The sequence below is a fragment of the Helicoverpa zea genome, chromosome 6, assembly GCF_022581195.2.
Source record: "Helicoverpa zea isolate HzStark_Cry1AcR chromosome 6, ilHelZeax1.1, whole genome shotgun sequence".
Taxonomy (NCBI): domain Eukaryota; kingdom Metazoa; phylum Arthropoda; class Insecta; order Lepidoptera; family Noctuidae; genus Helicoverpa; species Helicoverpa zea.
The window spans coordinates 5168714-5185296 of record NC_061457.1 but is presented as its reverse complement, the minus strand read 5'-3'; the positions used below and the strand labels follow the sequence as shown (position 1 = coordinate 5185296).

Sequence of the window (16583 nt, the reverse complement as noted above, 5' to 3'; positions counted from 1 at the left end):
TTAGAATATATTAAATAGCATTTATTACAATAATACAAATTATTTGTTATAAATAAGGTTTACCTATAGAACCCTTATTCCCTTGTGACATGATTATAATTTAATACGTAAAAATAGATTGGTAAAAATTGTTCACAGGCTACACAGTTTCTTCTGTGTAGGTAGTCATTTACCTAAGCTCTTCTTGAGGTTCTCAGCAAGCTTATCCATAAACTCGAAAGTTTCGTAGTAGTCTGCCCTCTTAACGTTGTTCATGCCCTTAATACAAATAGCAAGGTCTTTAGTCATGATTCCAGATTCTATTGTGTCAATGCAGACCTTCTCTAAAGTTTCAGCAAAGTTCTTGAGTTCAGCGTTGTTATCTAAATGAGCGCGGTGCAAAAGACCCCTGGTCCATGCAAAGATTGAAGCAATGGGATTGGTGGATGTCTCCTTTCCTTGTTGGTAAAATCTGAAATGCCTAGTTACTGTACCGTGAGCGGCTTCAGCTTCTACAGTCTTTCCATCGGGGCAAATCAGGACAGATGTCATGAGACCGAGAGATCCGTAACCTTGGGCAACGGAATCTGACTGCACATCTCCGTCGTAGTTCTTGCAAGCCCACACAAATCCACCCTCAGATTTCATGGAGTAAGCAACCATGTCATCAATTAACCTGTGCTCATACCAAATACCCGCGGCTTCGAACTGAGATTTGTATTCCTTCTCATAAATTTCTTGGAAGATGTCCTTGAAGCGACCATCGTACTTTTTAAGAATTGTGTTTTTGGTGCTCAGGTAAAGAGGGTACTTCCTACCCAGGGCGTATTTGAATGACGAGTGGGCGAAATCAATGATAGAGGCGTCCGTGTTGAACATTCCAAGCGCAACACCAGCACCTTTGAATTCGTTAACGACGTGCTTGATGGGTTCTCCATTGGGTGGTGTCCAAATGAGCTCCAGGGTTCCCGCGCCAGGTACTACAAAGTCTGTAGCTTTATATTGATCGGCATGCGCATGACGTCCGATAATAATGGGCTTCTCCCAGCCAGTCACAAGACGCGGAATGTTCTTGCAAATGATAGCTTCCCTAAAGACTGTACCACCCAGAATATTACGAATAGTTCCATTAGGGCTCTTCCACATTTTCTTCAGCTTGAATTCTTCTACCCTTTTCTCGTCTGGAGTAATGGTTGCGCATTTGATGCCAACATTGTATTTCTTGATAGCTTCAGCACAGTCAATCGTTACTTGGTCATCAGTCTTGTCACGGTTTTCCATTCCAAGGTCGTAGACATGCAGCTCGATGTCCAAGAAGGGCAATATGAGCTTCTCCTTGATGAGATCCCAAATGATCCTGGTCATCTCATCACCAAGGACGTCGACAACGGGACCAGCCTTTATTTTCGACATTGTTGGTATCTGAAATAAAGGTTTTAATAATTAATATTTAAGTAAGTATATATCTTTTCGAGATATTGCTTCTACCAAAATGCTATTAATTAATCAATAAAATCTACTGAGCTCCAACAAGTAACAAGTGGGCAGCTGAATAAAATTATACAATACGAGAACAAAATATTAAATGTCTATACCTACAACTAAATACATACTTTACAAAGACGCTAAAATAAAACTTGCAAGATATGTCACCTTATCTATGTATGTATTATTTATGTAAACATTACAACACCCACGAATCGGTTTATCGACCTTGGTATATAAGAGTATTTTCATTTAAAATAAACACAATTTTTAGACTATGACCCTTGTAATTAAAGTTCAAAGAATTGATTACCATAGGTGACTTTATACAATGGACAGAAGAAAATACTTATTTTTAGTTAAGTAGGTAGGAGCTAACCATGAAATAAATGTTTATTTAATTCATGGGAATATATATTTATTCAGTTACAACAATGCATTAATTCAGGTAAAATAATTTTCTCAAAACTATTACTTTACAGTCACACAACTCAGCATAAAGAATTCAAAATTATCAAGATTATGGGTCATAATAATAAAACTACAAAGAAATGCAGTTTTTATACCTATTTGTGATTGTTAATGACTATAAACAATAACATGTTTTTGATAGAATTACACTATATCACTGTTGCAGTATTGTGTCATCAATTTTATCTTAAATTATATTGCGTACACAGATGATGTAATAAACTAACAATTGACTTGTAGATCCTATCCTGCAATTACTAGGTACTGACTAACAATATAATTTATGTGTACTAGTACTTATCGATAATAGGCAATTCATTTATGTAAATGTCATCATAGATCTTTATGAAGAAGCATGTAGGTCTTAACGTAGAGATGAAAGTAATATTTTAATTTTTTGATGATTTCAAAACTATATTTTTAATAAATACAGCAAAGGTTACTTAATCAGAGTTCATTAAACTAATTCTAACACCAAGGCCAAATAACTAAATAATAAAAACAATTTTACTGGTATGCTCGGCAAACTGGTCAATTTATTGGTTACAGATTCCGAATGTATTGATGCTGAAGCGGGTCCTCTATCCAAATTCATCTTAATTGAAAAGATAATAAATAATTGTATTTTATCTATAAACAAACATAAGTATCAAATATTAATAATAAAAAAGTGGTGAGAGGCCACACCTTTTTTTTTAGATAAATAACGTAAAGAGAACTATTTCACAATAATATCCTATCAACATACAGGTGTCAGTCTTTTCTAAAAACAAATGGTAGCATGACTAAACAGTTTGTTTGGTGAGATAGTGTTTATCTATCCAAAAACCTTGTAAAGATATATTTTTTAAATAAAAAATCAAAAGTGACTTTTGACTAGATGTTAAAATATTGGTTTAAATGACCTAGAATAGACTTAAAAATATCTGTTCAATTTGAAAATTAATTTATGTTTCAAGTAAAAGATGGATTATGAAATTGAAAGGTACATTAATTTGGAATATGAGAAGATGAAAATTTATGAGAAAGAATACACAGACATATTCTAGAAGTCTAGAATGAAATACTATTTAAATATATACCAAGCTTGAGGAAAATGAGAACATCATGCCTAATATAGAAACAAAATACATAACCTAAGGACATGGCATTTAATTTTAGCATCTCAGCCTAAAATTCCATTGGAATGTATGTTTACAGAGGTAATTGAGTAATTCGTGGCAAAGTACAAAGTCCGAGAGGCTGGAGTGGAAGGCTTTTAGAAACACTTTTATTTATAGGGCGACACAACGGAAATACCAAGCCGACAAAAATAAATGTTGGTTTAAACATAATACAGTTTGTCATAAAATGTATGGAAGTTGTTATCTTACCGATTAATACTTCGTAAATTGAGAACTATTATAACTGTTCACGTCCTACAAGACCCACTCAACAAACCGGACTGCGAGTATTGCTAGCGGCGGCTGAGTTGTCGATATTATCATATCAGTTTATTACAACAACACGTCATTCGTAGATGTTTGTAATTGAACGACAATTCGCGTTCAATGAACGAATTGGAGGCCCTGGCATTGCACTATGTTCCTTTAGTTAAATATTCAAAAAATGCTTACCTTGATGAGAAACTTTAAGATTATTGAGAATTTGAGATTCCGACTCCGACCGACACGCGTCAACACTCAACAGACGACGTAACGAAAAGGAAAGAGTAAGCGAGTGAAAATTAAAATTCACAAATACGAAACGTTTCGACAAATTCGGCGATAATAAATGAGACGAATAAAATATTTATACGTTTTTATTTAAAGCAATAAGAAAAATGAAATATTTTTAAATGACTTGGTAGTTAGGCAGGTACAGCAATGAGTTTTCGTGAATAAATAATTTTGCTGTTCATAAGGGTCTATATACCAGAATATTTAAATCGTAATGACATTAAGAAACCGTTAAACTTTTGTTTTTTTTTAATTAGATTTTTTTTAATGATGTCTTTCAACGAAAGTAAAGAAGAATTTTGATTATGGTAGTCGGTTAGACGATTTTTTATTGGTAAATAGCCGGTTTACAGCTCTCTTGTGTGAATTATTACCTTTTATTCCTAAACTTGAATGAAATTAATTATCTAGGAAGCATGTTTCGGTTGCCTGGGTAAAATTATCTATTACATTTTTATTTCTAGCTGTAACTCTTGGGTACCTACTTCTGTTAAAAGAAATCCGATGGAACCCGGGATGAAAAATAAGAAGCGGCCCATACCCTTCTTTATTCGACTCCATCCATTGCAGAATGCATAGCCCGCCTGGGGGGGACGACGATATGTATTTTCACTTCTAGCAACTCAAGGAACTGTCGCCCCTTCCCCCGTCAACCCTCCCAGTCCCCTATACAGCTTTCAAAGCTTATCTTTCTGTTGAATGGAAATATAAAATAAAAGCAGTGAAATCTTTGATAAAATAGAATATTCTGTATGAAATTGATACTGTGCTGTGATCGATGTGCGTCGTGAATGATTTCTTGTGCGTTTTAATATGAAAATCAAACAGAACAGCCTATGACAGCAATTCGAAATGGTGGTGCAAAAGAATTGGAATAACGTTGATACATCGCACCAAAATCCAGCTCCTGAGAGCTCCAGTGATACATGGGGATTCCAGGCGCCTTCTAAATCAGTTAACGTTCGTCCTAACACACCCGTAGCCAACATGCAAGCTGTAAGTGAATTCTAGATCGTATTTTTCAGTGACCATGAACATGACAATGTAAATAATGAATTCTGATGAAAACATTGGAAGATTTACGATAGTTAACGTAGCATGAACCAAATATTAGTTAAAAAACTGTATGAACGCGTATTTACATTTAGTTATCTAAACATTTAGGCATAACATCATGTCAATGGCATTATTATTCAGAGAGAAAATATTCTGTGAATATAATATGTTGCCAAGATTGCTCGGCTAAATTTTACACTGAAGAATTTGTGGCAGTATGAAGTAACTTCTCATGTACATAAGATTATTATCTAATTTTCAGAAACAACCAGTAACCCGGCAGATTGCCATTAATACACTGGCAGCTATGCATAGACGGTTCAGTCTGCCTGGACCAGTGCAGCCACATTCCAGACCCATTGCCGAGTTCAGGGCCAGTGCTAACAAGTCTCTAGACATGTTACGACAAACCATTCAGTCAGCGGTCACAAGAGAGATTGACCAAGTGATCAAGAAATACTTAGAAGTAAGTTTTATTATCTAATGTTGTTTACAAAAATGATTATGATAATACAATTTTTTTATTCTATTTTCATAAACAGTGTGTTGATTGTTATTCAACATTCGTAAGTTAGCTCAAAACAATAACAGTTTCTTTTTTGTGTTATTGTTTAGAAAAATAAATATTACTACTTACATTTGTTTTACGTTTCAGAAATTCTTTGTACCAGCTGTCAACAATATAAGATTGAATCTGGGAGATGAATCTGTTAGTGAAGATCAGGTAATTATATTTTTCTTTTGCAAAAAATTGTCAATATATACCCATATCACCGAAACGATCATATTTATGTCCGTCTTGAGTGATAAGAGGTCACAAAAAATTATTGTATACACTAGCTTCTGCCCGCGACTTCGTACGCGGATCCTGTCCCTTATGCCAGCGACTACGGGGTCAGCAAATCAAAGATCTGAATTGTCTGATATTGAATTTTAAGGGCCCGTTGACTTGAAAACAACGGAATACGCATAACCATTAGAAACGTTCCATATATTTCATTTTTGTACTTTAACGGCAAAAGCACAGCAGACTAAACAAAACGCTGAGAACTGAACCGCAATAGACGTGACCATAGGGATAAAAGTAGTGATTCTAATTAGTCCGCATTTAAGTTGTGTGTGGCAAAAATATTATTATTACGTAAAAAAACATTAAATGTTACTGAGATGACAAAGTCGTGATGAGTTAGTGGAAGTCGTGGTGGTTTAGTGGGTAGAGAACCAATCTCTCAAGTATGAGCGTGCGTCTTTGATTCCAGGTCTGGCAAGTACCTGCCAATGCAAATTTTCTAAGTTCGTTTGTACTTTCTACGTATATTTTGAATACCAATGACGGTTATTTGGAGAGGATGTTAAACTGTAGGTTCCGGCTGTCCTTGAACATTCTTGGCAGTCGTTATGGGTAGTCAGAAGCCAGTAAGTCTGACCAGTTTTACCAAGGGGTGTTGGGTTGAGCGGTTAACCGGGTTGTGGAGGTCAGAAAGGCAATCGCTCCTTGTAAAACACTGGTACTCAGTTGCATCGTGATTTGAAGTCGACCCTAACATAATTGGAACAAAGGCTCTTGAGATAATAACTACAATAATAATGAGATATAAGCACCGCAGGACATCTGAGGCTGATGACGGGGAGTAGCGACCCCGCGGGGCATATATACTGAGTTCTCCAGGGAGAGTATACTGCCCCCATCTCCGGCCGGTCGGAGTGAACCATGACGGGGGTAGGTCTCACGCCTCTGGTTTGGCTTGGCCGTCCAGAGTGGAGTCGCTAGAGCACTATTAGTAGCCCTGCTCGGAGGGTGGGTGCCTCATGGTAAGCACAGGGAGCGCGTAATCTGCGTTTAAAGTCCGCCGAGGTATCCTCACCCTTCAGCCGCTCATGTCCCTGTTGCCCTCTTGTTGCTATTCAGTGACTGGTTCCCGGGGGCCCAGTAAGTGAGGTGGCGAGTCTCCACCTGCCATTTTTACATGTACCTAATACATTGTCATCCACTAACATCCCATCACAATAGCCCAAGTAGTTTCCTCCATAGTTAGCAATAGTTTAGCACAGAACCGGGGATTGTCTTTTTTTTAATGACGTCCACCGGGGATTGTCCTTGGGTTCATTTCTATAGTGTATAAAGGGATAATCGTCGGTTTTGTGTCACCATTTAATAAAAGTTGTCTCAAAAGGGCTTCAGCGTGTTGGTTTCGGCCCCACGTTTGCCTCCCAAAAATTCGGAACTCTGTAGTCCCGAGGTATGGAAGAGACATACAAAATAATAATGAGATATAACGCAACAAAGTCGGAGAGTGGGGGCTCGGGACGTCACGTCTAGATATGTAAAATTTGTACTAAGCAGTGACTTAACACAAAATTCAAGCGTTGTTGCATCTTCGTTATTATTTGTTTGTGAGAGAGAGAAAAGGAAAATACCTGTCCATTATTTTAGGGTTATTTAAAAGACGGACTAATTACTTTTTTTGATTCACCATACCTATTTCATAACATTCATTTCTATACATTTCAAGTTTGCTCTTGAAGTTCCACATCAGGTGTTCCAGATCTTCGATGTTTATACGTCAATAGAGAGTGCTTATCAGATTGAACCGCTTTTGCTAAAACGTCATGTCTTCATATGCTATAGTCTAGCTGGGCTCCTGGAGTTCCACATCAGGTGTTTTAGATCTTCAATTTGTATAAGTCAATAGAAAGTGCTTATCAAATTGAACAACTTTTGCTAAAACGCCATACCTGTATATGGTACAGAGAAGCTGGGCTCTTGGGGTTCCACATCAGGTGTTCCAGATCTTAAAATTTATTACCTCAGCTGAAAATGCTCATCACATGAAACAATTTTTGCCATGGCATCATTTTTGTATCTCTTATAGTTTTGTTGGTCTGTTGGTGTTCTGCATCAGGTCTTCAAGTTTCGAAGATACATTATAGCCTATATGTTGACCAGGGTTAATACTGATACAACAAAGAAAAAATCATTGAAATCCGTCCAGTAGTTCCGAAGATTAGCGTGTACAAACAAACAGACATACAGACATACAGACATACAGACATACAGACATACAGACAGAATTTTTTTTTTGGATTTGTGCTCCATTACTGTTTCTAAACCTCACCCAATTATTATTTTTTTAATATATTCAATGTACAGACACAGGTTTTTTACAGATTTATTATATGTATAGATAACAAACTATCTCAATGTTAAGAATATATCTGCAGTTATTTACGCAATGAAGAAATTTCTTATCAGAATATTGGATAATGCGTAATTGTCATTAAAATTAATGGTTTTTATCTCTAGGTTCGAGCGGTGTGCCGTGCAATGTTGGATGCGACTCGTTTATTGTACACCACACCTCCAAAGCCCGCTCAGTCACCATATGAGACTAGTGACTCGGATTCCAGTAATGGGCTGGATTCTAAACTTGTCAAACAGCCTAATGTAAGTATCCTTATCTTGTCCATGGTTATTTTGTTAGACAGTTCATATATTCAATGTTATTTACTGGTCATTCACATGAAATGATAACTTTTTAACCTGCTCCTAAAATTTTTTGTGTTAATGTCATGTGAACTTGATTATTTTTATGGCAAGTATTAATTGATAAATATGTTTAATGTGTGCAAATAAAACAAAAATTAAATTAAAAAATGAAAACTTATTATTTTTACTTCAGTTTCAATGGTTATTGTCAGTAAGAATTTATGAAATAGTTACAGAGCCCCTGTCAAAAGAGGAAGGATTCAGAAAACGATATAGACCTTGGCATAAAGCGTAAGAAGATCAAACAAGAGGACACCACAGACAGTGCGTCATCATCGCCATTACCATCACCTGCTCTCCGAGACCCTGAGAAGTGGAATCCTGCACGATTGACTCAAGAGACATTGTTTATTATGGGATCTCATGCTCATAAAGTAAGAATTGTTTTCACATGTACTATTTGATTTATTAATTTAAACTTTATGCAACATGAAACTTGTAAAGAGACAGATTTAATGCCATAGGCATTCTTTCCAGTCTACTTCAAGGTGATGCAGAGATAATATGGTAGTGCTTTTATAGCCAACAGAAAAAAACGAATGAAAGATAAAAACTGAATACTAAATATTTAATAAAAGATATATAAATACTTCAGTCAAGACAAATGTTTCCATCAGGGTCTTTAAAGTCATCCTGACCATAGGTGGTGTTGGCTTTGATTCCTAGAATTTCTTACATTTTCAGCTGTAGATTCAGATAATAATCTCCCAGTTAGCTTGACTGCAGGCTTTCCATAGTGTAAATATAGCTATATATATACATGCTTGAAACAGGATAATTGTTCTTTCCAATATCTTTTTGAAACAGGTACTTTTATTTGGCCCGCTAAAAATACCTGAGATTTAAATTATGCAAAAAAATTATCAACTCTTTTTAGATTTGAATTCCTAATTATTGCTTCTTTCAGGTTTTAGGCTTGGGTAACTCTAGGGGTCGCTTATACACCAGACATGCTGGCCTGCTCAGATATCCTGCTGATTCTTCAGACAAGGAATGGATCGCTAGTCATAACTTAGTCAATGCTGTTGGCGGGAAAACGTACATCATGGTAATGATGACTTTCAATTCTTCATTATTATCTTAAAGGTATATACTTTGTTTTAAATTTTGATAATTATAATTTTCAGGTATTGGAAGATATTGAAGAATTAGCTAACAGTGATGCTTACAAACACAATTCACTCCCCATGTTAGGAGAGCTAACAGGCTTCAAAGTTCCTCTGTTCATGCTGAGGAAAATAAAGGCTTATGTTCTTAAAAGAGCTCTCAGCGGCGACATAAGTAACGCCAACAGCCCACAGCCATGCACAAGTAACATTCAAGAAGAAGAAAAATATAAGATAGAAGACATCAAGGTTGAACCAAATCATGATAATTTTGATAGTAACAGTTTTGATGCGAGCCAATACATTGGCAATGGAGAAAACACTAGAGATTTCTCAGATGTACCAATGTTAAAGGAAGATACAGACTTTGCAGACATAAAAGTTGAGGATATGGATGACATGAAAGTGGGGGGAATAAAAGTTGAGGATTTAGATGAAATAAAAATGGAAGAAATGAAGGACGATGATGTGGATCTCAATAATATTAAAGTAGAGAACATTGATGACTTAGATGTTGAGGGCATCAAAGTGGAGGATATAAAGTTAGAGAATGATGACTTCTCACTGTGTAAAGATTCTGAAGATGGTCAGAATCATTTGGTTGATGGCTTATTGGAGTCTGACATAGAGTTTTTGAGCCGAAACTTGGGGAATATTGAGAGTGATGCTGACGCGAGAAAGACAATAGAGAAGCTGACTGGAGCCAACCCAGATACAATTACCTTAGTGGGCGATGAATTTGATTTGGGAACTACCTTGAATACTAGCAACGTAAGTTTTGCACACATTTTATATTTGTTTTCTAATTTTAAAGAATTAGCCAAACCACCAATTTTTCACAAAATACCAGTTTTAAAATGTAACTCAAACTCAAAAACATTTATTCAAATTAGGCTGATAAATCAGCACTTTTCGAACGTCAAAAGCAAAAGACAGCCCCCAAAACGCCTGCCCTTCACCACTTCCTATGTGTTTTTGCTGAGAAGAAGAAGTGGCGCAACAAACTCCCCAACAACACATGTCTGTTAATTAAATTGTAGTATCCTCTTTATTTTCTAGTTCTCCGTTAACCAAACAAAATGCATCACGGTAGCATCAACCACGAGTGGCATGGTGCACAGTGTACCAGTGGCCCACTTGGCACCTCCTCGCATCACTGGGAGTACCGTACATTACTACACCAGCTCAAACATTCCGTCTGCTGGCCAGCGGACCGTTCACCATCTGCCGCAAGCCACAGTCACTATACAAAACATACCTGGTACTACGTCGCAGGTTATACGCGGGTGAGTGTTTTGTTGCTATAGTTTTTTTTCTAGGCGTTAGAACTTGTTTGAAGATTTGGTGAGTCTGCATCCAGGAGTGTAATTTAATTATGTAGATAGTACTTTTGTGGTAAGTTACCATCGATCATATACCCTTTGAAACAAGTTGACAGCACTATTATTTTGGGAATATGCAACTTTCTCTTTCGCCTAATCCTCCTTTTTCATCAAGAAGACTTGGCAAGCCCTTCAACGTATTTCTCAATGGACAAGCTATGTTGAATTTACAAGGCCAGAGTTTCGCACTATGTTTTTCCCTGCTCAAACCAGCTTTATACAGATATAAAAAACGAACGTTTTATTTTTTTTGCAGAATACCAATCAACACCAAATCTGGTACATTCAGCACAGTCATGTCGCAAGGTACGGCGAGCACAATCATAGGCTTCGGAACTCGCACGTCCAACGCGACCATCATCGGCACCCCGCAGTATGTCAACGTCAGTTCTAAGTCCTTCCCCACGGGAAACATTCTACACAACGCCATAGTTTCACGGAACATTATCAACCGAAACAACCTCTCGGCCCCAGCTTCGAGCGCCACTTTCAACGTGACAGCAGTCCGGCCCGTACTCCACACGTCAACCCCAAAGATAAGTACAGTCGTCACCGCAAGTTCCAGCGATTTCGATAGCATTTCTACCACCAAAGATATGATTGACAATGCATGTAATTCCTCTGTTATGTTGAAGAAGGTTCTGACTCTAGGCAGCGCGGGCGCTACCAAGTCGTTCATGATGCACAATACGCAAAAGGTACTTTCGACTGGCTTCGCAAATGGTGTGACTCCGCCACCAAATGTTACTATTGTCAGTTCAGGCACCAGCGGCGGAATGCTAAACAATAATAATGTGGGACATTCATCGGGTAATATCGTAAGTCCTACATCTGGTACCTTAAGCGCTACACATGCTACTCTTTCAGCTTTGTTGGCGTCCAACGGCGAAAACTCTCCAAAAAATAAATAAGTTCCATTTCCCATTCCATAATAGTGAATCTTACTGATCTCATTGATAATTTATAAGTAATTAATCTTGTAACTTAATCAACGGTATAGTATCTAAATAATAATTAAAAAATCATATTTTTGTCTGTCAGGTGGAGTAGAGTAAAATACCGAATAGTAGTAGTAGTGTATAAAATAACCAGCATACTGCCTGTTTTAAAATCGTTTTCTTAAATCCACACAAACTAAGTTGGCCATAAACTAAAATATGAACTTGTCAATCCTACGTGTACGTAAGTGGCAGGGTGTAAGGAATGGATTGTGTTGTGAATATTTTCATGTGGCCTATACAAAAAAATATTTTATCTATTGTTCCCCAAAATAGTCTGTCGTCTTGTCTATATCCTTTGTGGGTCATCTTCAGTAATTATCTGGAGAGGTCCATTATTGACCTTCTACATGTGTATTATTACTATTAATCTACCTCTTTATGTTACCCGTTATACTATTATAATAATTTTCTACTATTAAAGGTTGTGTCTTTACTTATCTGAAAGTACAAATTAGGGTTGCGTATTATCAGTATTATTTTGTAGTTATGTAGTTTATGTTATTATTGTTGCATCACTACTTATTATTTAAGTAACAGTTCTACACTTGAAATATTAATACCAATATCTTACTGAAAGTTTAAAAAAGATGTATGAGAATTGACATAATTGTTCATTTATAGGAATTGATCAAGCTATTAAAACTTTTTCTTTACCTTTTCAAGGTATGTCGCAGTAACCAGTTTTAGTTATATTAAAAGATCTCTTAGTTATTTCTGATATAAGTGTTCATTTAGTAATACAAGCAAAAACGACCAATTATTATGTTTGCTTTTCATCAAAGTTGTTTTTTCCATATTACATGAGGTGACTTTTAATATTTTAAATAATTATTTTTTTATGTAGGCGTTTTAATCTTAGCATATACATACCTTGTTTTCTTAATTATTTAAAATGAACAAAAAATGTATGGACTGTACTAGCGATTCATTTGAAAACTGACTTGTTAAAATGTTGAATAGTTATTTTTAATACTGTTTTTTGTAATGAAACAAACGATTCTATTTTTGATGGGATTTCAAGCTCTTATATTTGTTTAAGCGTTTTTATATATTAACTGAGGGTTTTAACTTATTGATTCGTACTTACAACATAAAAGTAATAAAAACTTTTTGAAATACTCATTAGATTTGTTGTAAAATAGGTTTAGGTTCAAACGTAAAATGTAGATTAATTCATAGATTGCCATATACAAAAACTTGTTTATGATAGGCTAAGAAGTTCTTGAAAGTATATTATTTTTATTTATTATTCGCAAAAAGTTTGAAAGTGTGCCAAAATCTGTGTCTACTTGTTTCACAAAGCTTTAAAATGTATCTAATTATGCTTTTGCTTATAAGTGCAAAGAAATTTTACTACTCCGCTTAGAGTATAGCAGTAATTATAATTCCAAAGGTTGTTTCAGTAATATTTTATAGGTACGTCAAAATACCCTATGTAGTGTGCGTAATATCTCTTCGTGTCTGGAACTAGACCGCGTATCTAACACTATTAATATCTGAATAAAGCAATACTTGATACTACAATATAAGCGTATATTCTCGAAAATTATAATTTTGAATAGCAGGATGTGCGGTCGTGCAGCACAGTGGTTGTGATTACGTTACAAAACGCGCACGAACAGTTACAATGTTAAAAATATCCAAAAAAAATTACGAGTACCATAAATTAGTGACAGGTTAATAATTACTTATACAATTTTCAAAATTGATCTCATTCAGCTTTATAAATTCAGATAGATTTGCTACCCTATATTGAATTTCTCTTTAGGTCAGCAACGAAAGCGGTGCTCATACCATTTTCATATATCGATGTGACTTTTTAAATGGGCGCGCATATAAATTCTCAATAGTGTTGCCACGTATGGGAGGGGGCGCTAGTGACCTTTATTTTAATGTTACCTCCGCCATTTGTACTCTCAATATCGCTTCCCACTACGTTTATTTATTAAACTTTATTGTTATCGAGTTGCAATATTCATAATATTTTGCTAGCTTTCGGCGACTATTATTTCAGCTTTAATTATTATTATTTGCTTGCAATATTTTTATTTGTAATTCAGCTTTGTGCAATTTTACGTTTATTTATTTTTATATTATAATTTAAATTGTTTTTTGCTTTTTGCAATATTTTTGTTTGAGCGACGGCTTTTTTATTTGTTTCATGCCAGCGTCATTATTTATATTTGCTTAGCTTGCAATACGTAACAATATTTTTTTGGATTGAGAACTTAAGGCAAAATTAGTTTCTATAAAATTAGTTTAGGGAAAAAATTGAACTTCATGTTGAATTATTAATTTTCGACTGATGTTTTGGATGGTTTCCAAAGATATTTCTGTAAACAGAATTATTATAGTGATGTGTTGTTAAATGGCTGTGTTTTTATTTCAATGAAATAATTTTGTTGAAGAAGTCTTTAAAGACATACATTTCGTTTTACGTAGTATCACCTAATTGATGATTGAACTTTTTTGATGTAAGTGTGGAGTCATCTAACTAAGGATAAGTTTTAAACTATTTAGGATACGTATGTATGTACCTACTTGTTAGTACTAAATGGTTGTTGTGGCTGTGTGTTACTCTAGATCTAAAGTTATTAATGTACTTATTGCTATTTATGTCTGAAAAAGGTTGTAATGATAATCGTACCTAGTGAAATATTTTGATCTCTAGATTAGTATTTTAACTAATGTAATAGTCATCTGTGCGTTAATATCTCGATTCAAAAAGTACATAAATGTTTTTTTTTTGTAATAGTAAATTCGTCCAGTGTGCTTATGTAAGTATTGGTTTTAAATCTATGTCATAAAAACCAGGTTTGGATTTTTTAAACTTTACATTGTTTTATAAGTTTGTTTTACGTAAAATTCTGTACTATGTCTCACTTTGATATTGCACAATTAATTAGACTATAATATCAGTAAGGTATAAATAAGCAACAATTTAACGGTCTACCGATTCAGAACTTTTTTTCTGTGTATCAAAATATCCTATGTAATTTATTGGCTGCTTAAAATAGCAGCTATCAATCAAATGTTCTTGTGATTTGGCAACATTAAATTATATTGCTATATAACCGTCCTAAAAATAAAATGCACTATCATTGCGAGATTCTTGGATCATATATTTTGAAAAGGATATTAACGGCCTAGGTTTTAATATGTCAACGAATCTACGTACTGTGATTATATGACTCTTTTAATGTAAGTAGTTTCAGGCTAATTTCTTTAGTATATAAATGTGAACACGCTTAAATATTGTGATTAATAGAATGTCTCAGTAAACTGTGGCGCCGATATCGCTCCAATTACGAAATATTCTTGCACCGAAATAATTAAATGTCATGCGCGGCAACTTGTTTCAAATAATTATCTTAAAAATATGTTGCGATTAGACATACAAGTCATAATGTGAATTATTTTTTTCGAAGATGAAAATGATGTTGTAACTTTGGTCTGTAATTTGGATTCTGCATTTGAAGCGCTTTCGCACTAGCGGTTTTTCCGCACTTCTATCAAGCGCGTTTTAACTGCGTACGTTAACAACTGACTATATTCGGTTCGAGACTTCACGCTCCAGAGTATGCCGAAAAATTTAACTATGAAAGTGTGAAAACGCTGTTATGGAGGATCTATAAAGAGTAAAAATGTTATCATAATGGGACTGACTCAAAATGTTCATTCTTTGGTCAAGTACCAAAAACCATGAGATTGGATATCGGCGCAAGAAAAGGCATCACTGTCAATCTTCAATTTGTAATTGACAGTTTGTAATGTAGCACTGTCCATGCCAAAAATAACGTATTTCTATAAAAACTAAATTAATAAACGATATGTTTAACAATTCAGTTCTGTTGTATGATTTTGATTTTGTTAGGAAACCTACTTTATCTTAAGTATTTATTTATTTTAAAGGTATTGCATAAGTTGTAGTGCCTACTCGTAAGTTTATAGCACTCACTTATTTTTAAAGTAAGTATCATAAAAAGTTTGAGATTATTATAATTTACATGATCTGTTAGTTTGTATGCTGTAAATACTGCCTTAAATTAGAAAAAAGAGCCTGTTAAAATTTTAGATTTTTAGCACTATATTTGTTTTTAAAACAATAAAAATGACAATCAATCATGAAATTCACGAGTATGACGCGATTGCGTTGAGACAAACCAGGCGGCTAAGGTTTCCTCTAATGTTTGGTTTGTAATCAGCGGCGGCCCTAGCCATTGCGAGGCTACGTGCGGCAGGTCTATGCGAGGCCCTTTGTCTTACGTGAAAAGTATGTGTTGCGAGAGTAAGCTGGTGTTTTGATTTAGCTAAACGTCATGTTTGAGGAGAAATGCTCAAGTTAAACAAATTAATACAATTTTATTTTTACTACAGTTTATATGTCTTGTGTCATCGAATTCCTTAAACATGTTGTAATATTTTTAAGCCTCGAAGAACTGCTTTTTCGATATTATTATTTTATTATTCGAATTCTCAAGACTATTTCGGTAGTGGGATAAATTTCAGTTAAATTATTTTCTAATATATATTTCAGCACCGAGATAATATTCAGCTCTTCGTATTTCTGATTCAGGGCCGACAAAATAAATTAAAGTACTTAAAAATCGTGTACATATGATTCATGATGCTTTTTTCTAGGTTTACCATAAAGAAACCGGAGACAGATCACTGCAAACTTTTAAAGCGCTAGCGAAGCGAGCCCGTAATTTTTGAGTTTTGGAACAGTATCTAAAGTACCAAAACGAATTTAAAAGAGGCCGCCGTAGGTAAAGATAAAAGGCGCGAGCGTAGCGAGCGCGAAAATACATATTTTGGGACGCAATGATACCTAAAGA

The 16583-nt window shown here is 35.1% G+C and overlaps 2 protein-coding genes across 3 annotated transcripts; one reads left to right on the top strand and one right to left on the bottom strand.

Annotated features, from left to right (window-relative positions):
- LOC124631169 (isocitrate dehydrogenase [NADP] cytoplasmic) lies at positions 1 to 3684 on the bottom strand. Of its 2 annotated transcripts, none has more exons than XM_047165390.1 (2): positions 3552 to 3684; positions 1 to 1401 (listed from the first exon to the last, which is right to left on the bottom strand). In XM_047165390.1, the coding sequence occupies exon 2, from the start codon at positions 1390 to 1392 to the stop codon at positions 166 to 168; it is 1227 nt and encodes a 408-aa protein (XP_047021346.1). In that variant the 5' UTR covers positions 1393 to 1401; positions 3552 to 3684; the 3' UTR covers positions 1 to 165. The 2 variants fall into 2 exon arrangements, with proteins under 2 accessions (XP_047021346.1, XP_047021345.1); XM_047165389.1 differs by lacking the exon at positions 3552 to 3684 and adding an exon at positions 3309 to 3528.
- A 583-nt stretch (positions 3685 to 4267) lies between these two features.
- On the top strand, positions 4268 to 15590 carry LOC124631399. Its single transcript, XM_047165774.1, has 9 exons — positions 4268 to 4649; positions 4972 to 5175; positions 5365 to 5433; positions 8014 to 8154; positions 8427 to 8630; positions 9164 to 9304; positions 9384 to 10133; positions 10422 to 10648; positions 11001 to 15590. Exons 1-9 carry the CDS (start codon positions 4506 to 4508, stop codon positions 11653 to 11655), a joined length of 2535 nt encoding a protein of 844 aa, XP_047021730.1. The 5' UTR covers positions 4268 to 4505; the 3' UTR covers positions 11656 to 15590.
- The last annotated feature ends 993 nt before the right edge of the window (positions 15591 to 16583 follow it).